This window comes from Phoenix dactylifera, unplaced genomic scaffold, assembly GCF_009389715.1.
Source record: "Phoenix dactylifera cultivar Barhee BC4 unplaced genomic scaffold, palm_55x_up_171113_PBpolish2nd_filt_p 000207F, whole genome shotgun sequence".
NCBI lineage: Eukaryota > Viridiplantae > Streptophyta > Magnoliopsida > Arecales > Arecaceae > Phoenix > Phoenix dactylifera.
The window spans coordinates 566638-587933 of NW_024067723.1; the positions used below are offsets into that span (position 1 = coordinate 566638).

Sequence of the window (21296 nt, forward strand, 5' to 3'; positions counted from 1 at the left end):
GTGACATGTGATCTGCATTGTGATGATGGGAGATGATATTATACATGATTCATGTTTAGGTTTCAAACATAGAAGAACCAATTCCGAAGCCAGTGTGCATAAAATCTGTGTTAATCAAGCAAACATAAGCTAAGAAATGGTCATCATTCATATGAGGGGCTGTGTCATATGTTCAAACATCTGAAAATACATATGTGAGTGCGTGCATGCAAGCATGCATTCTAAATACATATTTTAGTTGGAGTTCTTGCTTGTTTCAGGGATGTAGTACTTGCACATAGCTTCTTGGTTCAATGCCAATAGAATTTAAAGTTGAAGCACCCTCATTCTAATGGAATTACCTTACTGGATCATCCTTTGTCATCATTTCTTTTCTTGATGTCAAATTCAAAAGCATGACATAGTTCAACTATTCAATAAGTAATAATCATGGTAGAAGTAATGATTTACAAGAAATAATAAATATTAGATTCATAAAAGAGTTACAAAATTCAAGTTCTTGACTGTGACACGTGATCAGCATTGTGATGATGGGAGATGATATTATACATGATTCATGTTTAGGTTTCAAACATAGAAGAACCAATTCCGAAGCCAGTGTGCATAAAGTCCGTGTTAATCAAGCAAACATAAGCTAAGAAATGGTCACCATTCATACAAGGGGCTGTGTTATATGTTCAAACATCTGAAAATATATATGTGCATGCGTGCATGCATGCATGCATTCTAAATACATATTTTAGTTGGAGTTTTTGCTTGTTTCAGGGGTGTAATACTTGCACATAGCTTCTTGGTTCAATGCCAATAGAATTTAAAGTTGAAGCACCCTCATTCTAATGAGATTACCTTACCGGATAATCCTTTGTCATCATTTCTTTTCTTGATGTCAAATTCAAAAGCATGACATTGTTGAACTATTCAATAAGTAATAATCATGGTCGAACTAATGATTTACAAGAAATAATAAATATTAGATTCATTAAAAAGTTACAAAATTCAAGTTCTTGACTGACACGTGATCTGCATTGTGATGAAGGGGGATGATATCATACATGATTCATGTTTAGGTTTCAAACATAGAAGAACCAATTCCCAAGCCAGCATGCATAAAGTCTGAGTTAATCAAACGAACATAAGCTAAACAAAGAAATGGTCATAATTCATATGAGGGGATGTGTCATATGTACAAACATCTGAAAATATGCGCGTACGTGCGTGTGTGTCAGGAATTAAGGAATGGAGGATCTACTGTGCATCATTTACATCTTTGAGGATAGCAGGATAATGCTCTTGATGCTAAGAATTAAGATGGTAAAATGTAAAGCATCTATAAATGGTCATCCCTTATTTAGCTTAAATTCTCGAGAAAGACACTTAGGAGCAAATAATCTGAACAGCACTTCACAAACACTTGGCAATTCCAATCCATGTCCACATAGATACAGACAAGGTGATGCCACAAAGACCAGGATGTCACACACTTTAGGATATTTTTTATTTGTTTATAAGATATGACATTGATCACAATTATCTACTCGCGTCTAATATTATCATTATATTATCAACATATTTACAAGGAACCTTATTGATGATATCTGATTTTACTTGGATCTTTTTTGGTGTATGTTTGCAAAAAGAGTTATTTCTTTAATGCTTTGAATAAATCAAATTTGCACTTTGTTATTGAAAATGTTTAAATATATAATCTAACATATGACTGGTCGATAAATATAGGAAGGGCTGGTACTGTTAGTATGGAGATAGGATAACACATCTCTTTGCAAGTGCCCATCTCCACTTGAACTTATATACTCATAGACATTCTTATTCATAGTCATATATGTTTGATGCACATCTCTGCTAGTACATGCAACTGAAACGGTGACATATTGCTGTAAATTCAGCTTTTCTTTAGACATTTAGGTGAGCTGGAGCTAGCATTCCTAACTATAAGTATAATTTGTATTAAAAAAATGCCATGACAACATAAGAACAATGGCTTTCCACTTTTAACGATACCAGAATACATCCTTCACCTCAAAGATAACTTTTTTACAAGCCAAAACATCAAGTCCCTTGTCAACAGCCCCAAACGATTTTAACACTATCATATTACATCCTTCTAGAAGGGTCAAGGCTACCACTTTCAGGCCATTGGGGGTAAGGAGCAGGACTGTGCATTGTCCAATTCATGGATATGGATCCCACCTAGCAAAAATTTTAAAAAAAAAATAAGAAAATGAAAAAACAACAATGTAGTTTACTAGCAGAGATATATTTGATGTTGTCAGATGGACAAACCATGTGACCAAAGCCCTCTTGCATTCCAATTGGGGTCATTGCCCATGCCTCATTTGGTTGGATCTCTTGGCCCTGTACAAAAGAACAAATAAAGATGTGTTATACAGAAAATGATGTGCAGTTCAGATTTATAAAAGGGTTTCAAGGAATGTGAGGACAAAATCCTACATGCACACGAGCACTTGTGCTGTTGTTGCTCCTTGAGTTTTTCACCTGCCCGGGATTCAAATTCTGGATAGCCCTTTCTCTCTGGCTGACAAGCCTTTTCATGGGTGAGCGAGGTTTAGGATGTGATTGTGTAGGATCCAGAACCCTGGCAATTGGAGCCATGGGTGATGCATCATTTTCCAGGTCAAAAACTGCTGGAATATGGCAGTTACCACCTAACTGAGAGGTGGATGACACAGTGTTGTCGCCAACTCTTCTATCTCCATGTGATTCCTCATATTTCATCACTTTCTCCCTTGCCTCCTTCAATACCATTAGAGCAAACTCTTTCAAATCATGACCAATGGCCCCAATCTCGACAATATCCATCAAAACTTGGTGGCCATGCATGTATAAATCATCATAAATATCTGTCTCATGAAGAGATGCAATGCTAGGTGATGATGGGGATGCATTCAACCATTTGAAATCCTTCCTCCAACGTGGGAGTATGTATTTGCATGGTAGCACAGTTACAAGCTCTTGTCGCAACACACACAATGCATGCCTGCACAGAATACCTCTAAATTGAAAAGATTTGCAAATGCACCAAACAACTTCCTCGGTAGTGTTATAAGTAACCTTGTAATCAATCTTCTTGCCAGCTGCTAATTCAGTCACCTTGTGCGTGACAATGGGCCCATTCCTGTCAACTATGACACTGATGCATTGCATCAAGTGCTTCACCTCAACCTGGAACTCTTGAAAAATATTTGCAGTATACACTTCAGCAATCTGCTTTTCAAACTCCAGTTCTGATAACAGATTTGGATTTGTACTAAATGAGCGGAAATCCTCTTGAGCCTCCTTTTCGTACTTGCTCCTCAAAGCATTTTCATATTGCTCAATAAACATTCTGATAGAGGTTCTGGATGTCATATAACCATCAAAATAACTGCTACCACTCTCGTTCTTCTGCATACCTGACATACTGGCCCAAAATGTGTCCTTTACATACACAGGCACCCATTGGCTCCTATCTTCATATAATGTGGATAACCACTCATTGTCTTGAAGCTGAAATTGCTCGATCATTTCTGCCCACTCCCTTTGAAAATCAGTAACTGTCAGAGAATCGTAAACAGCCTCACTCAATTTATCACTTATTGCCTTTCTTTTTTCCATTTTACCTATTTTTTCAGGAAGCTTCCTCATAATATGCAAAAGGCAAAAGCGATGTTGAGTATGTGGGAATACCTTTGCAACTGCTCCACCTATGGCTTTACAGTGGTCAGTAATTATAGCATTAGGTGGCTTGTCACTCATACACCTTAGCCACTTCTGAAAAAGCCAAATATAGGTATCCGCCGTCTCATCTGCAAGAAGACCACATCCTAACAATATAGACTGGCCATGGTGGTTTACTCCAACAAATAGAGCAAGTGGCAAATCATATTGTTTGGTTAGGTACCTGGTGTCGAAGGTAATGACGTCACTAAAGTAGCGATATTCAGCTCTCGATCTGGCATCAGCCCAAAAAATATTCCTTAGCTGGCCTTCATCATCCATATCCCAACTATAAAAGAAATTTGAATTCCGTGCCTGCATGCTGTCAAAGAACTTCAGTAGAGCCTCAACATCTCCTTCTCCAAGCCTGAGTTTTCTTGCCTTTTCTGCATGACTTGTGCAATCCGTCTCACCGGATAAGCAGTTTTTATGTCCAACTCCTGGAGCGATTGCTGCATCAATTGACTTGTTTAGAGACTCGGCCACCTTGTCATTGATCTGGAGCTGCCCTTTCACTGAAGCTGGAAGCTCCCTAAAGCATTTCATGAATCTAACCATATCAGGTTCAAGGGGATGATTGTGCTCCAACTCAACAACCTCCACCTTCCAACGGTTCTCTAAATGGCGATCCCTTATAACCATCATGGCCTTGCATTCTGTCTTCACGGCAGGTTTCGTTCTGTACTTAGTGTTCTTTTTCTTTAGTATTGCTGACCCTCCTTTACAACATGTGAATGTTGAACGGTACCGATCTCCAAGAAAGTTATGACTTGTTCTTCTTCTAACCCCAAAGCCCATGAAATAGCCATACGCCTTATAGAACTGAAAAGCCTCATTAATCGAATCAAAAGTCATGCTCATCCTTGGAACCAGCGCATCCTCTGCACTTGTTGGAGCGTTCTTATTTACTTCCTCCAAGCATTCGTTTTCATTCCCCTCTTGTTCCCCAGCAGAACAGTCTTTGTCCGCATCATTGTTTTGCTCTTCCCTCGGCTCAGATTCGGGCAAGGCCTGTTAACCAAACCGCTAACCTTCGAATTAAAATAGCAATGCTAATAGTATTTTGCCCTCAAGGCTTGCTTGAAATTAGAAAAATTACTTGAACAGCTAGAACAGAGCGATATGAAACTGTGGCTAAACATCTAATCCCCACGCTTAATTCAGTAATCGATGCATAGCTATAGCAATGTTCTTGTAATCGTGATCACAGGAAGTAAAATTAGAGAGCTATATAGTCAAGAAAATTCCGAAATTGAAGATTTGTTTCATGCATCCAAAGGTGTCGTTAATAGGACGAGTTTCCCCAAAAAAAAAAATCAATGAAAGGAGGGAGGGAAAGGGCACGCACCGGAGCTGGGGACGAAACGGGCGTCAGATTTGGGATTGGGTCCGCCGCTTGGCCCGTCGCCGGCTCCGGCGCCGCCATGGGAGCCGGATTCTCTTCCATAGGGTTTTTCCTCTACATAGCCCCAGACGAGCTCGATCCGAGTTCTTGAGGAGGATTAGAGAGAAGGAGGGGGCTACAAGCTTCCGCTTCCCTAACGGAAATCGGTGGGCAGAGACGCTCACGGGTCCGGTCTCGGCTTGGGCGTAATAAACCCGATTTATATCCCGGATAGGACATGAACCGGACCGGAGGACACCTTAATTTATTCCCGGATCCCCCTATCCGGGGTCGGGTTTTTTTTTATAATTTTAGCGAACGAAGGCTCGACCGTTCTTGTTTTCTGAGTTTCTCCGCACCTCCGACCACCGGCTCCAGAGAAATCCACTTTTCTTTATCCCCATGGCTTTGTTATTCCCATGTCTTCCTCAATTCTTGTTATCCTCTAAGCCTTCCAAGGTTCTTATCAAATCCGCCTTAAACGCTAGTTCGAACTGGAATTTCGTTCCCATCTCTCCGCAGTCAACGGAGGGAGCGTCGGCAAAGAAGAGATGCCTGAGATGCGGCACGCTCTACCGGGATAGGGATAACTCCCCCACGGCTTGCTCCTTCCACGGCCACACAACAGGTAAATCCTGTACCCACTTGGCATTGGAATTGAGTTTTTCTCATTCATGGATTGGGTTTCCAAACGCGCGGAATGGGCTCGGGGTTTCATGTGGTCTCCCAATTGGGTCCAGTTTTATTGGGCCTGGGTGTTCAATCACCAACCGGAGGGTGATGTCCAAGCCTCCATGCAGGAGAGTTTCAAGCATACCTCTCAGCTGATATTACATTATATCATAATACATTAATATATTATATTATATAATATCAAATTATATTATATTATTATACTAAAGCATATAATATTATATTATTATATTATAATAATATTATATTACATTACAATAATATTATACTATATTATATATTTATGTATTAATATATATTATATTTTATTATACTCCATCGTATAATACTATGTAATATTTTTTATGGTCATTTTGTCATACTAAAAGTAGTTTGTTTACCAAATACATATTAAAGTTCCACAATACTTTAGAAATATAGTTATCAAATAGCAAATAGCTTTTTATAAAAGCTCTACTTCTGAAAACTCTACCGTCAAAAGTTCTACCAAACGGGCCTAATTATTGCTTATAATCGGGATGTGAAGGCAAATTCTTGCTTATAATCGGGATTTCCCAAATGTAAGGGAGCATGCAGTATTGAGCATGGGCACAAACAAACACATTTATTAGAGAGAGAGATTTATGATGTATAATGTTAATTTAGTTCTAAATTTGTTAAGTTTAGTTTGCTAAAAATGGTTTTTTTTGTAGGAGAAAGAGGATTATTCTCATTAGCTCCACCGCATCAAGGAATAGATGGTGAGTGGAGCGATAGGAGTGGAGTGATTGTTTATAAGTGGAATGAGAAGACAGAAAGGCCAAATACGGGGAGGGCTAATTGGAAGAAAAGATGGAGTTGTTGCGCTGAATATGATCAGAACGCCCCGCCATGCCGACGAGGATGGCATGTTTCTTATGACGATGGCTTCATGCTTTATTAGCGTTTGTTTGTAGCATATTATGAATATCTAAATGCGCATAAAGAAATGAACTTGGATGGTCTAATGCTATATGATCTTTAGTGTAAGCTCGTGTAATCCATAAATCAATGTTTAAAAAAGTTGGTTTTGGTTACTTGCTGAACACTGAAGGTCTCATTTAGTATCACTTGCAGTTTTCGGTTTCCATGAAAACAAAAACCAGCTTCTATTTTTTTTTTGCAAAACCAAAATTCAAAACTTGTTTGTTGGTCTCTTGAATTGTCGCGATAATGGTGGCAGCTTATCAGCAGCAATAGCTGATGGTAGGACCGATGGAATGGCAGCATCAATAGTGAAGACGGTGATAGTAGTGGTTTATGAATGGTTTCATTTACAAAAAAAAAAAAATATACATAAAAGCTTACATTTTTTTTTAGAAATTTTAAAATGTATTATTGAAAAGTTTAAAAGCATAATGAATAACTAAATACATTTTCGGTCTCGATATATTTATATATATATTGCTAAGATAGGCATTTCGCACCATTCTAGTGTGAATACATCTAAAAAAATAAAAAAATAATAAATCTTGAAAAATCCTTGGCATTTGTACCTTGTTGGTCCAAAGTATTTCACCGAAGTGATTAGTTATAAATAAAGCCATCCAATATGTTATCTCCCATATTGCCTTCCAGTAGATATGCCTCGTCTCAAAAGAGATGCATCCTCTCACCAAGCTCCAATATTTTGAAGTCGCGGGTGCGTGTCCATCTCCTTGGCTCATCTCTAAATCCAACTAATCACTATGGCCGAGTCACCCTACATCAATATGGCATCAACTCTCATAATGTGTCGAGCATGGCTGAGGCTAGCCCAAGCAACCCTCAACTCCACTCCAAGAACCGAGATATCGAAGATTAAGCTCCCACCGACTGCTATAAATCTAGAGTCTGAGCCTCTAATCACAAAGCATGCTCTACCCTCCTACCACCATCCATTACACATCCATAAAAGTTGACCTTGAGAAAACTTGGGGATGGAGGCTCCTAGATGATGAACATCGTCTGAGATGCTGCAAGAGCAGAGATGAAGTTCCAGATGCCCCAAACTATCAAAGGTTCTCCAAAAGAACCTGAGTGGATGATTTCAATAGTCTACACTTAAGTCCTTTCCAAGACTATCCTCGGTAGTTAACTACTCTCTCCAAAAAATCAAGCATTTCTAACCATCCAGATATGGTAGGCAACATATGCAGCCGCAACGACCTTCGAATTGAGGTGTGGCCCACCTAACCCACTCATCAGGTACTAAAGGAAGGAGTCAGTCGGGTTCGTCGAATGGAGCACCACCAAAGAGATGTTGGTCAATCTCCACAGTCGCCCTGCTATCCTGCATCTGAAGAGGACATGATCGACCAACGCCTCCACACTTGGTCAATCCTTGAATGCACATTAACACATACCTACTTCAAAATATTTATGTGGTATATTCTGTGTAAATCTTGGAGGATTTTGGGCATGGCAGGCAAGGCCAATTGGTGGAGATCTCGATAACAGCATAATACAACAATGCTAGTTAGTGGAGTCTTATTTGGTAGTTAGATCACTACTTAGCTAGTCTAGTCTTTTAGTTGATATAGGGGTGCCAATTTTAGCCAACCCATTCGGATACCCGACCCGATCCGACCCTAATATGGTGGGTTTTATCCAACCCATTTAAACTCGTGGTAGATTTAGATCCCATACCCGAAGTGAAGTCAGGTCGAGTGTGGGTAATGGCAAGACCAGCCTCGAACCTGACATGATATAATATAACCCTAATTTCCCTCTCCACTGCCCTTCACTCGATAACTGTCACAACCCGCCTGGCCATTTGTGGCTCCCCTACCCTACTTGCACTTCTCTGCCCCTCCCTACCCTGTACTTCTTCGTATGTTCTACTACTGGGCAGAGGACAAAGATGTGGCAGAGATGGTGGAAGGTGATAGGCTGGCTAGCCTTCGCCACTCCCTTATCCTCTCTTCCTTCTCCTCCCCAACCTTCAAGCCCCTACCGCCAAGGCACTCGCCGACACTCTGCCTCTACCTCACCATGAGGCTCTTCACAAGCTTATAGTATGTCATTTTCTATGGTCCTCTTGTTCTACTTTGTTGATTCCATGGTAGTATTTCGTGTTTATCAGGAAAAAAAAGAAGAAAGAGCCACTTTTTATCCTTGAATGTAATAAAAACCCCAACTTTCTTTTTTTTTGCATTTTTTATAAGAATGAGCTCCAAGCTATATGCATATTGTTGGGAACCCTAATGGTCGCATGCATATATTTTTTAAAATTTTACAGCGGAAGCATGAATTAAACTATTTAATTTCTATGCATGCTAGAGATCATATCTCTACAACCAAAATAAATCCAGGACTTTAAACATATATCCTAAACAAGTATCACTATAGGAAAAGTCGATTTTAGCGACGCTTTTTGCCGACGCTTTTTACAAACGTCGGCAATTTTCGGTCTAGCATCAAAATTTGTTGGTGCTTGTAACAAGCGCCGGCAATAGACGACGCTAATAAGCGCCGGTGCAGCCTAAGACAACGTCGTCGGAGCCTATTTCATACTAATCCCTAACCCCTTTCTCCTCTCTCTCTCCGTCACGCGCTTTCAAAAGGTGATCCCTAACCTCTCCAGCCACCGCAAACCCCCCCCCCCCCCCCGCACCAAATCCCTAACCCCCTCCAGATTCAAGAAGCCATCTCCTTCCCCGACCAAGTCCTCCTCTTCCTCAAATCTCCCTCTTCCCTCCGCATTTCCGAACTCTGCCTCTACTACTCTTCCTCCCTCTCCATCACCGCAGGCGGCGGCCTCATCCTCGGCTCAACCTCGGCTCCCCTCCTCTTTTCCCCGCTTCTCTTTGTGGCGTCGAGAAGCAGCGCACAAAGAACATCTCCGGCGATGATGTCTTCGCCCGCCTCTTCGCCGCCGCCGTCAAGTCTAACATCAACGACGCCCTCCAGGTCCTCCTCCTCTTTCTCCCTTCCAAGGTTTCTTTTCCCTGATGTTTCCTTAGTGGCGCATTTTTTTCTTGTCCCTGTTGTGTAGAAATTGGAGATGGCAGCCGGGGAGAAAAATAGGGCGGCGGCGATAGTGATGAATGCCGAGATCTGGCGCACCAAGGCCTGGTTGATCGAGGAGTTGGCCCTCAAGAAGGTATGTTGAGAAATATGGGTAGTTTTTCATTTAATTTTTCTTTTCTCTTCTCAAACTGTAAATCTTTATGCAACTTGCTGACCAACTATACTGCGAGTATGCGGATCTAGCCATGCCGGATCTTCGGCGAACTCCACCTCCCTCACTGCTGTCCTCCTCGCTTGCCACGGATGCAATATTCTCAGCCTTCTGACTATGAGAAGAGTGGCGGCGGCCAAGCACGACATCTATTCGATGGAATGCTGAAGAGAGGCATAGTACATACAAAATTTTTGATGTACATTGAAATTTACAGAACCCCCTTGCAATAGCTAATCTTGGGATAGTGACATCTAATTGAGGTTTTGTTATTTATTTTTCAGAGCATTATTGCATGTTGGGTGGCTATACTGGTAATGAGAACAAGATAGCTCTTCACTTTAGTACTGCCTTTTGGCCTAATGTAGAAGTTTTAGGAATGGTTGCTCCAACATCTTATGCCTGTGGCTATTTTCTCAATCTCCACAAAGCAACAGGACATCCTGTTCTTGTGTACATGGCTACTGGAAGGTTTGCTCATGACATTGAGAAACTATCTGATGAAGAAGTTGTTAACTTTGTGATGCTATAACTTAAGAAAATGCTACCAGATGCCACAGAGCCGGTAAGATTCTATCACCTGTATTCATTGGTGTTTGTGCTGTACTCCAATGGTGATTTTAGCTTCGGACTAATTTTTTTAATTGTAATTTTTTTTTTCAAGTTCAATATTTGGTTTCTCGGTGGGGTACAGATCCAGATTCCCTTGGGTCCTATTCTTGTGATCTGGTTGGGAAGCCAACTGATTTGTATGAGAGATTTTGCACTCCTGTGGATAATTTATATTTTGCTGGGGAAGCATTAATTGTTGATCATTCTGGGTCTGTTCATGGAGCTTATACATCAGGTATGTTGGTTGCCGAAGACTGCCGAAGGCATCTATTATTGCAGCATGGTATCTCGGACCGCTTCCAGATTGTATTAAGGGAGGAAATGTCCGAAATGATACCCTTCTAAATATTTAGGATGTAGTTTATTTTTTGCTGGATCAATAACGAAACCGTGTATTATTTGAAAATAAATGGAAGTAGATTTTTGTTTTTTTTTGCCATATTTTTTGCTGTGCTCTTATTGACACTCTCAATGCTACATAGGCCTTCGTCAGCCAAAAAAAGAAAAAAAAATACAGTTTTCATTCAAAATATTTTTTTAAAAAAATATTTATAACGACGCTTTAAAGCATCGCTAACTAAAAATCAAAAGGTTAAAAGCCGACGCTTTAAAGCGTCGCTAGCTGGGATTTTAGCGATGCTTAAAAGTGTCGCTAAAAAATATCGCTAAAAACCGCTTTAACGATGTTTTTTAAAAGCGTCGGCAATTCTTTTTTCCACGTTGACATAGCCGACGCTTTGGCGACGCTTTTAAAAGCATCGAAAGGAAACTGACCGACACTTATAAGCGTCGGTAAAAGCCTTAAAAAGCATCATCAAATCTTGTTTTTCTTGTAGCTATGCATGTTCTATGTCTAAAATGTAGTCATGCAGAATTTCAGCAACCTTGATTTCTAATCCTAATTTTTAATGAGATCAGATCTAATACCTTTTTACTTTGAGGACTTTGATGATGTCTTGATCACCTTATGTAGCCGCACATGCGTCCGGACTCTACGGATAATCCACGTGAAGCTCTAGGAAGATCTTCCTCTGTGGGAGTGCTAGCTCGCGTAGAGGTGCTACAGTGGTTGAACTTTTCTCCCTCGAAGCACTCAATTTTTGATTCTTCTTCAAGAGGATGAAGAATAGAGATGAAGGAGAAGAAGGAGGAGAGAGGGTGGTTGGCTCTCAAAGTTTTTTTAGAATTTAGAACCCTTTCTAAAGACCATATCTGTTAAACCCTAGGTGTGCGGGTCTTTTTATAGCCAAAAGACTCCCCACACCTCACACCTATTTTAGCCAATGAATTTGGCTGATAAAATTTCCAAAAAATTCTAATGAATCGGCAGCTAAGAATGAACAAATCCTCTTTTAATTTTGTGCCATGGATCCCTAAAAATTAGGAGGTTCATGCACCCCAAACTTCAGCCGTATGCCACCCTGCTTGATGCACCATTCAGTCCCTACAAATTAGGAATTTGATTCCAATCTCTTTAGGAAGAATTGAGGCGTGAAATTCATTGGAAAACTAGCCCCACGCCTCCTCTTTCCTCATGCCAAAAATTGGCCAAAAATAAAGAGGAAGGCACCATGAATTTAAAGGATAAGTATGAGATGTCTTTCTTTTTCAAAAAAGAAAGATAGGGTCCTAAAATTTAGGGATACTTCTTCTTATCAATTTCTAAATTTTTAAACTTAGAATTCTTATCAAATAAGGACTTTTAATAGGCTTGGGTTAAGCCCAATCCAATTGGATCAAGTTCGATTAATTGGGTCGAGCCTAATCAACTCGGATCGAACCCAATCCAATTAGGTCAAATCCTGATGTAGCCCAAATTGAATCTTATTCAATTTTGCTAAACCTGAGCTCAATCATTCAATTAATTGAGTTCATTAGCAATCTAATTTATAATTAATTCTTCAATAATTCAATAATTATTTTACTGCAACTTTTGCTTAGGATAATTTGTCAATTGAATTGACCGATGTACCCCTAAACGATTCTTAATCGCCAATCAGCTATTTGATCAACCTAGAAACTTATATGCGTGTGATCCCATATGTTCGAACCTAAGCCGGTAGCACAAGAACGACTTCCTGTACTAATTAAAGTAACTATCTAGCAATGGTACCCAACATTCGGATAAGTCGAAAAATTGCAAAGCAATATTCTGGAATTCTTGGACTATAGTTACCGTATAATTAATCCCTATGACTCCAAATGCCTAGCATGATTTCAGAGTTCTGTCAACTCTTTAATCAGTGCATCTAAAATGTATTTTAATTTTATAAATCATGTGACTCCTCACAAGGATTACCATGGCCAAGGTTTTGCTAAGTTGAACACAAGGGCATTATCTCTTGTCAACAGGAGGGGTCAACTCCATCTTGACTTATGCTCCGACTTCGCAAGTACTTGACTGCACCCAGTAGCCTTCCATCACTGAATTAAAAATTTAGATAGTATGGTACCAAAGTATAGTGAGTTGCTTGCAAGTCACCGTGGTGATCTCAGGTATAAGGGATACTTATACCCATATCCACTCGAAATATCTCTTGACAGCAGAGCGTTCCGGAACTGGTCACATTCAGTGAAGTGTATACCTATACTTCATCTGTATGACATATCAATGTCTCTACACTCCTTGGTTAAGAGGACAACCAACATATATGGCATACAACGACTTATTCTTGATAATGCTATTGTCCTAGTGATCGCATATCATTTGGTCGCAAACTAGTTTAAGGACTCACAGATAAATCCTCCTTTATCGTTTAATAGAGTCCTAAGGACTTCATTATATTACTTGAGTTCACGAAGATGTAAAATATATAATGAAATATTGCCAAATAACTTTTATTAATTTTATTAATTCATATACAATTCAATCATCAACAACTGACGATTGTCTTTCAGGACATAATTCTCAACAACTCCCACTTGGACTAAAGCCAATCAGTATAGTATCGTATACCCATCTTATGTAATCATTGAACTCTTTGGTGCCGAGAACTTTAGTAAATGGATCGGCCAGATTTTTCTTTCCATCGATCTTCTGAAGATCTATATCACCTCGTTCTACTATCTCTCGAACAAGATGATATCGTCGCAGAATGTGCTTGGTCCGCTGATGTGTTTTTGGTTCCTTCGCTTGAGCAATGGCTTCGATGCTATCACAGAATAGTGGAACTGGACCATCAATGTAGGATGTCACTCCAAGCTCGGTGATGAACTTTTGCATCCATACAGCTTTCTTGGCGGCATCGGATGCAGCAATGTACTCCGCCTCGCACACTGAATCAGTCACAGTATGTTGCTTGAAACTTTTCCAACAGACAGCACCATCTTTTAGGGTAAAGATGTAACCCGATACACTTTTACTATCATCTTGATCTAACTGAAAACTGGAATTAGTGTATCCCACTAATTTTAAGTCAGTATCTCCATAGACAAGCCACTGGCCCTTAGTATTTTTTAAATACTTAAGAATGATTTTTACAACTTTCCAATAGTTGCTACCTGGATCAGACTAGTATCTACTCACTACCCCTAGTGAGTATGCCACGTATGGTCCGGTACATGTCATTGCGTACATAATAGATCCCACTGCTGAAGCATATGGAATTCTATTCATAGTCTCTCTTTCTAGAGGAGTTGTCGAACAATCATTTTTAGAGAGCTGAATTCCATAGCCCATCGGAAGATAGCTTTTCTTGAAATTCATCATGCTGAACCTTTTCAGCACGGTATCAATGTACGTGGATTGGGATAAATTAAGCAACCTTTTAGATTTATCTCTATAGATCTTCATCCCTAGGATGTAAGATGCTTCTCCCAAATCCTTCATGGAGAATTGTGATGATAGCCAAACTTTTATTCCTTGTAATGTAGGGATGTCATTTCCGATTAAGAGAATATCATCCACATACAAAACAAGAAATACAATCACTAAACCATTAGCCCATTTATATATGCAAGGGTATTCTTCATTTTTAATGAAGCCATACATTCTGATCACTTTATCAAAGCTTATATTCCAACTCCGAGAAGCTTGCTTTAATCCATATATGGATCTCTAAAGCTTGCACACTTTTGATCCATCTACGAATGTAAAACCTTCATGTTGTATCATATATACCTCTTCTTCCAAATCTCCATTTAAGAAGGTGATTTTCATATCCATTTGCTAGATTTCATAATTAAAATGTGTTGCTATCGCAAGAATAATCCGAATGGATTTGAGCATTGCCACAGGAGAAATATTTTCTCATAATCAATACCATAGCGTTGACGATATCCCTTGGCAACCAGACGAGCCTTGTAGGTCTCCACCTTTCCGTCTGCACCCCTTTTCTTTTTAAAAATTCATTTGCACCCTATGGGTTTTATTCGTTCGAGTGGGTCAACTAATGTCCACATATTATTGACCTCCATAGATTCCATTTAGAAATGCATGGCTTCTAGCCATTTATCGGAGTCGTTCCTCTGTATTTCCGTTTCCTCAAATAAAATTTCTGATGTTTGCTTAGCATGCTAACAAGGAAAAGGTCACCGTCTTCCCTTCTATAAGTCTCAGTCAGAGTCTTCTTCTCCTCTTGAGTTAATTTTCTCAAATGTTTAGGGTTCATCCCATGTTATGTCTTCTTATGGAAATAAATATTATATGTCATTTGTGGATCATTTTAGCAAATTTGTTTGGCTCCATTCTATTCCCAGTAAATCTAATGTCGTAACTGTCTTTCGTTCTTTTCAAAAACTAGTTGAACGACTGTTTGATTGCAAAATAAAATTAGTCCAAACATATTGGCATGGGGAATATCGCTCTCTACACAAATTCTTCACAGATATTGGCATTAACCATCACATCACCTGTCCCCATACTTCTCAACAGAATGGCTCTATTGAACGAAAACATCGACATGTTGTCAAAACGAGGCTGTCTCTCTTATCTCATGGTTGTGTTCCTCATGCTTATTGGGATGACGCCTTCTTTATGGCCACATATCTCATCAACTGACTTCCTACATATCCACTTGGCACTTCCCTTTTTGAAAAATTGTTTAACAAAATCTCAAATTTTTCTCTTCTCCACATTGTCATTTGTGCATGCTACCCACTCCTTCACCTATTTAACAAACATAAACTTGACTTTCGGTCAAAGCAGTGTGTGTTTATTGGATTTAGCAACAACCATCGTGGGTATAAATGCTTAGATCTCACCTCTGGCAAGGTGTTTGTTTCTAGGCAGTTTATTTTTTATGAGAATTTGTCCCCATTTTCTTGTCTAAGTTCGATACCCACTCAACCATTTGCTGCCATACCAATGACACACCTTCCTTTTTCCATACGCCTAAATAACACCCAAACAGCCTCCACCCCTATGTTGTCCTCTCTTCCAAACAAGTCCACATCATTCAATGAGACGACGTCGTCTCACTTATCTTCCTCTTCTGCTCCTTCGATACATGTCTCTCCTTCCCATGACCAGTCTCCTTCTTTTTCCTCTACGTCTCTCACAACATCTGAGTTCTTGCCGACAAATCCACATCTTTTGCCTCATGAATCTGCTGTTATTATTGATGTTCCCATGCCTCGTTCTCATCCTATGTAGACTCGCTTTCAGAATGATATTGTGAAACCAAAGATATTTACTGATGGCACAGTTCATTATCCTTTGCCAAAAGCTCTTCTTGCTATGAGCATGGTCCCTGAAGATCCCTCTTGTTACACTGAGGCTAGTAAGCATGCTAAATGACCCTCTGCTATGGATGAAGAATTTTTAGCTCTCATGAAAATTGGCACTTGGTCCCTTGTGCCGGCTACCCCAGATATGAACATTATGGGTTCTATGTGGGTTTATAAAACAAAAAAAAAAGTTTGATGGCTCTATAGAGCATAGGAAGGTTCGGCTAGTGGCCAAAGAGTATCACCAACAGCAAGATATCGACTTTGATGATACTTTCAGTCTCGTGGTTAAACCAACTACCATCCGCTTAGTTCTCAGTATTGCAGTTTCACATCATTGGAAAATTTGCCAAATAGATGTTCAAAATGCCTTTCTCCATGGATTTCTTTCGGAAGATGTTTATATGCGCCAACCGACTGGGTATGTGCATCCTAATTTTCCCAACCACGTCTACAAATTACGCAAAGCTCTCTATGGCTTGAAGCAGCCCCCACGTGCCTAGTTCTCTCGTTTGAGCGAGCAATTCTTGTCTCTCGGCTTTGTGAATTTCAGTTTTGATATTTCTTTATTTATCTTCAAACATGGTTCATTACTTTATTTGTTCTTGTGTATGTGGATGACATTATTATTATTGGGTATGATGATGCTACAATTACTAAACTCATTTTTGATTTAAGTTGTGAGTTTACTGTCAAGGATTTAAGGGATCTCCATTATTTCTTGGGTGTTGAAGTGCTGCGTGTATCTGCTGGTCTTCTCCTCTCTCAAAGAAGATAAAATTTCAACCTTCTTCGGTGCACTAATATGCTCGACGCCAGGCCGGTCTCCTCACCAATGTCATCCTCTCAACCATTATCCTTGTTTGCCGGGAATTCATTTTTGGATCCTTCTCTTTTTCGCAGCGTCGTGGGTGCACTCCAATATGTCTCTCTTACACGTCCAGATATTTCATTTGTTGTTAACAAGGTTTGTCAATTTATGTACAAACCAATGAATGTTCATTAGACGACAGTAAAGCGCATTTTCTGCTACTTGAAATTTTTCATTGATTTCGAACTTCTCATTTGACCAAGCTCCTCTTCTCAGATTTCCATTTACTCATATGCAGATGGGGTTGGCTGTCCCGACGATGAAAAATCCACATCAAGTTTTTGTATCCTTTTTGGGCACAATCTCAATTCCTGGAGCTCCAAGAAATAGCCCACTGTTACTTGTTCAAGCATGGAGGCTGAATATCGTGCCGTGGCTATGCTACTGCAGAATCTATTTGGCTCCAATTTTTGCTTCGTGAACTTGAAATTTTCTCCCCACTCGGCCTGTCTTATGGTGCGACAACATAGGGGCAACGTATCTCACTGCAAATCCAGTATTCCATGCTCGCACTAAGCATGTGGAAATTGACTATCACTTTGTTAGGAAGAAAGTCCAGCAAGGATCTTTGGTAGTTCATTTTATCTCCAGTAAAGACCAGCTGGCACCAAACAGTTGGTCTTGACTTGTTTTGCTCATCTCCGCATCAAGCTCAACGTGATCAGGCATGATAAGGATCAAATTCAAAATCCTCCAGATTTAGATTCAATTAAAGCATCTTCGATCAAGGCACAATCTTCGTCCTGTCACCCACGATTGCAGGAGTTACTCAATGTGAAATTAAATCACATTCACCCATGATTATAGGCATTCCAGTATACATTCCTCGTTGATAAGGATCAAATTCAAAATACTCTAGATTTGGATTCAATTAAGACATCCTCCGTCAAGGCACAATCTTCTCCCTGTCACCCACGATTGCAGGATTTACCCAATCTCAAACCAAATCACATTCACCCATGATAATAGGCATTCTGGTATACATTCCTTGTAAACAATAATTTTTCTATTTTCAAATGCAATCAACAGTTGTACATTCAGTATAAAGCCGAGTCCGTCTACTAAATTGGTACGAGAGTTTGCAATAACTTCTTCATCTTTTCCTAGCAACGTTGACAGTCTGCTGCAATATGACCATTGCTTATCATTGCTGGATCATTTGCAAGAAGTCATTAACTTAGTGAGACTGCTGATTTATTCTCTAAAGTATATAGATTGTTCTTAATAAAGAAATTCAAAATTTTCAACTGAATGCAAACCAGCTTTTAAGATATTTTTCTCTTCTTTCTTTCGTTCGTTTCTTTTCCAATTTCTTGAGAAAAATGCATTCCTTATATGTAGTTTGCCAAAACATGCATATTGTCAGAAGCTCCAGTAATGCAGTTCACACAATTTGGAAAATTACAGCCATATAGGGAGATTATCATGGTAGATGGACATCGAGATCCAAGGGAAGCTGGAAAATCCTCTTTTTTGGTTCTCAGAAGAAAAGGTAATCCTCACTCTTTGATCTCCTTGATTCTAGCGAGTACTTTGGTTCCAAAATCTTATCCAAGCGATATCTCCTGCATAAGATAGACACAGTACACTACAAAAGAACTTGAAATGAAGCCTAATAGCATCTGGTCTTGCTCATGAGTGCCGTTACATATATCATATTACCGCGGGGAACATCGAAACGAACACCGACGAGGAAGAGCTAGGAAGGAGAAGCGGGGTCGACGACGGTCCTGAAGGACTCGTGGAGCCGGCGGAGGGTATCCTGATCCCGATTCCACTCCGGGTTGGGCGCGCTTACAAAGTGGGCGTATAGCTTGTTCCGGGCGCACGTAACCGAGACCAGGCTGTGGGCCCCGGCACCCTCGATCTCGTAGGCGTAGTAGAGCTGCCCCTTGTCGTCCCGCCGCTCCGCCGACCGCACGGACGCGGCGCCGGCGATCAGGTCCTGGAGATCGACGTCGGAGAGGGCGAGATTGGAGAGGACGGCGTCGACGGGGGCGAGGGCGCGGAACCCGGGGAGGAAGGTGAGGTACACGCGCTCGGCGCGCTTCTTGGGGTTGTAGAACTCGCTGTCGGTGCCGTTGGTGCCCTTCTCCACTTTGGAGATGGGCCGCTCCTTCCAACCGTCGGGGACCTCGTAGATATACTCCGCCGAGTCCTTCTTGCTCTCGTTGCCGCCGTAGCCGCCGTAGTTGGCGGCACTGGCGGCGGTGCCGTAGTAGAGGTGGACTGTGGGGGAGTCCGCGAGGGAGGGGGAGGGGGTGGAGAGGAGGAGTGAGGCCGCGGCGGCGGTGGCGGCGAGGGTGGTGGACAGAGATTTGAGGTGAGGGAAGTGGGGTCTGATTAAAGGTCTGGGAGGGGCCGGGGAGGTGGTGGTGGTGGTGGTGGCGGCGGCGGCCGCGGTTGTGGCGGTGGAGAGGACAGCGGAGGGGGCGAAGAGGGTTGCCATATCGTGGATTTTTCTGGGGGGGATGGGGGTTGAGTTTGTGATGCCTGTGGAAGCCGGGAGGAGGTGACCTTATCCACTAGCGGCATAAAATCTGGGATCAGATCACAATCTATTACCTTCACCTCCCTTTGTCTCCGGACCTGGGTCGAGCACGTGGAACGCTTGTGAGTGCGAACGAGCAAGAGCAAGATGTGGGACTTTGTTTACGTGTTCACGCTTCGTTGTAGTTCCACGCAGGAGGATCCGGGGCGGATAGGTAAAAGCACGGATTCCCTCTGGTATTCTTTTTGGTAAGGCAACTGATATAAATAACGGAACGATTGATCGACAATAGTTATATAATCATCCATAGGATGAAGTAATGTGGATCCATATTTTATATTTAATCATATCTTGTATTCATGTTTTTTAGGGGATGTTGCCACTAAGATCCGGCTTGTCTTAGGCGTCGAGCAAAAAAAATACAACAACGAAATATTCCAGTCATGCAAGGCCGCAAATTGGGACGAAGAGCTATCGATAGGGTTCTAACATGCGGTCGAGTTTTGGCCAGAAACAACAAAGACAAAGAAGTTGTTTTGCTAGAGTATGTCCAGTGGGTATCTTTCGATACCTAAGTTAGGACGATACTCAAAAAAAAAGAAGAAGATTTTCAATGGTCTGCCAGGGTATGTGAGTACTTACCTAAAAGATCCTTCGGAAGTGGATTGTATAGGTAGAAGCGCGAGCCTGTCGCCGTAACCCGTAAGTCGGTCGGGATTGGTAGTGTCTCGGATGGTCTTCTTCATCTGAGAGCCCCCACCTCCTAGTTTTTTCAAGGTCAATTTTAACGGATGTGTGCTTGATGGTGGCAGGCGTGGTGCTGGCTTCGTTATCAAAAGTTCAGACTCTAGGATGGTTGCAGCCGGTGGGCGTCATATCTTCAGTTTCGAAGACTGAGATGAGGGCGGCATGAGTAGGGCTGGGCTATGCTCAATGTGTGGTCATCCTTGAGGATGATTCGTCTACGGTGATCAACTAAATCCTAGTAGGGTTCGGTGGTGCAAAGGGGTTCTGTCCTCTGCCCCTAGACATTCGGACTATGTGGACAATAGGGTGACATTCCTAGCTAGGCAAGTTTTTGAAAGACAAATAGGCCGCGAATTGGGTAACCTCCTTTATGGCAGACCATTTAGGAGTGGACCTATAGGTTGGGAAGAGGGAGTTGCCAAGAGCCCTACGTGATGTATTATTTTTTGATTTTTTTAGATGTATCCGTGCTAGATCTGTATGAATCATTCTCTTTAGCAAAACAAAAAAAAGAAAAAAAAAAGAGGGAGAGAAAACATTGAAACCTGGTTATGCAACAAAGCCCGGATGATTGCGGGAAGAAAACCAAGAAACTCTGAAATCGGTATCAAACGGTGCATCTCGAGAGAACCACCCAGCGATCCAATTATCCAAACATGGCGATAGCGAGGTGTCAAAGCAAAGCTGGTCCTGCCTGAATTCCCTGATATTACAAAAATACAATTGACACAGCAACAGGGAACCAGTATTATTAAAAAAAATTGTATATGCTAATGGGAGCTCTAAAGCATTTTCAATTCACTAGATACATGTAGCGGGCGAATTTTTCTATTTAATTGGGAAAGAAATCATTGCTGATCAATTAAAATGTGCATAGAGTTTCCTCGAGAAAAAAAAAATCATATATTTCTTTAAT

General features: G+C 40.9%; 4 protein-coding genes across 15 annotated transcripts; 2 read left to right on the top strand and 2 right to left on the bottom strand.

Annotated features, from left to right (window-relative positions):
- Positions 1-1809: 1809 nt before the first annotated feature.
- Positions 1810-5573, bottom strand: LOC103720340 (protein FAR1-RELATED SEQUENCE 6-like). The gene is made up of 4 exons (XM_008809999.3): positions 5084-5573; positions 2470-4746; positions 2302-2373; positions 1810-2208 (listed from the first exon to the last, which is right to left on the bottom strand). The coding sequence occupies exons 1-4, from the start codon at positions 5180-5182 to the stop codon at positions 2113-2115; spliced, it is 2544 nt and encodes an 847-aa protein (XP_008808221.1). The 5' UTR covers positions 5183-5573; the 3' UTR covers positions 1810-2112.
- LOC108511757 lies at positions 5500-6878 on the top strand. Its single transcript, XM_017845983.3, has 2 exons — positions 5500-5747; positions 6505-6878. The coding sequence occupies exons 1-2, from the start codon at positions 5522-5524 to the stop codon at positions 6732-6734; spliced, it is 456 nt and encodes a 151-aa protein (XP_017701472.1). The 5' UTR covers positions 5500-5521; the 3' UTR covers positions 6735-6878.
- Positions 6879-9367: 2489 nt separating this feature from the next.
- On the top strand, positions 9368-11043 carry LOC103720339 (probable polyamine oxidase 4). Of its 12 annotated transcripts, none has more exons than XM_008809998.4 (5): positions 9368-9914; positions 10100-10166; positions 10277-10306; positions 10430-10557; positions 10657-11043. In XM_008809998.4, exons 1-4 carry the CDS (start codon positions 9816-9818, stop codon positions 10522-10524), a joined length of 291 nt encoding a protein of 96 aa, XP_008808220.1. In that variant the 5' UTR covers positions 9368-9815; the 3' UTR covers positions 10525-10557; positions 10657-11043. The 12 variants fall into 12 exon arrangements, 5 of the variants coding, with proteins under 5 accessions (XP_008808220.1, XP_008808217.1, XP_008808219.1 ...); XR_005507532.1 differs by having other exon boundaries at positions 9389-9721; positions 9807-9914; positions 10100-10191; positions 10277-10557; XR_003388118.2 differs by having other exon boundaries at positions 9393-9914; positions 10025-10191.
- Positions 11044-18501: 7458 nt separating this feature from the next.
- LOC103720338 (thylakoid lumenal 19 kDa protein, chloroplastic) lies at positions 18502-19692 on the bottom strand. The gene has a single exon (XM_008809991.4). The coding sequence runs from the start codon at positions 19589-19591 to the stop codon at positions 18842-18844; it is 750 nt and encodes a 249-aa protein (XP_008808213.1). The 5' UTR covers positions 19592-19692; the 3' UTR covers positions 18502-18841.
- Between the last annotated feature and the right edge of the window lie 1604 nt (positions 19693-21296).

Bases quoted from the DNA above. Each gene is read 5' to 3' on its own strand.
- LOC103720340 (XM_008809999.3), bottom strand. From the start codon at position 5,182: ATGGAAGAGAATCCGGCTCCCATGGCGGCGCCGGAGCCGGCGACGGGC. The intron at 2,374-2,469 runs GTAGGATTTTGT...TCTTTTGTACAG, and splicing joins GCACAAGTGCTCGTGTGCAT to GGCCAAGAGATCCAACCAAA. The intron at 2,209-2,301 runs GTTTGTCCATCT...AATTTTTGCTAG, and splicing joins AAGAGGGCTTTGGTCACATG to GTGGGATCCATATCCATGAA.
- LOC108511757 (XM_017845983.3), top strand. From the start codon at position 5,522: ATGGCTTTGTTATTCCCATGTCTTCCTCAATTCTTGTTATCCTCTAAG. The intron at 5,748-6,504 runs GTAAATCCTGTA...TTTTTTTTGTAG, and splicing joins CTTCCACGGCCACACAACAG to GAGAAAGAGGATTATTCTCA.
- LOC103720339 (XM_008809994.4), top strand. From the start codon at position 9,816: ATGGCAGCCGGGGAGAAAAATAGGGCGGCGGCGATAGTGATGAATGCC. The intron at 9,915-10,024 runs GTATGTTGAGAA...ATGCGGATCTAG, and splicing joins AGGAGTTGGCCCTCAAGAAG to CCATGCCGGATCTTCGGCGA. The intron at 10,167-10,276 runs GCATAGTACATA...TTTATTTTTCAG, and splicing joins CGATGGAATGCTGAAGAGAG to AGCATTATTGCATGTTGGGT.
- LOC103720338 (XM_008809991.4), bottom strand. From the start codon at position 19,591: ATGGCAACCCTCTTCGCCCCCTCCGCTGTCCTCTCCACCGCCACAACC.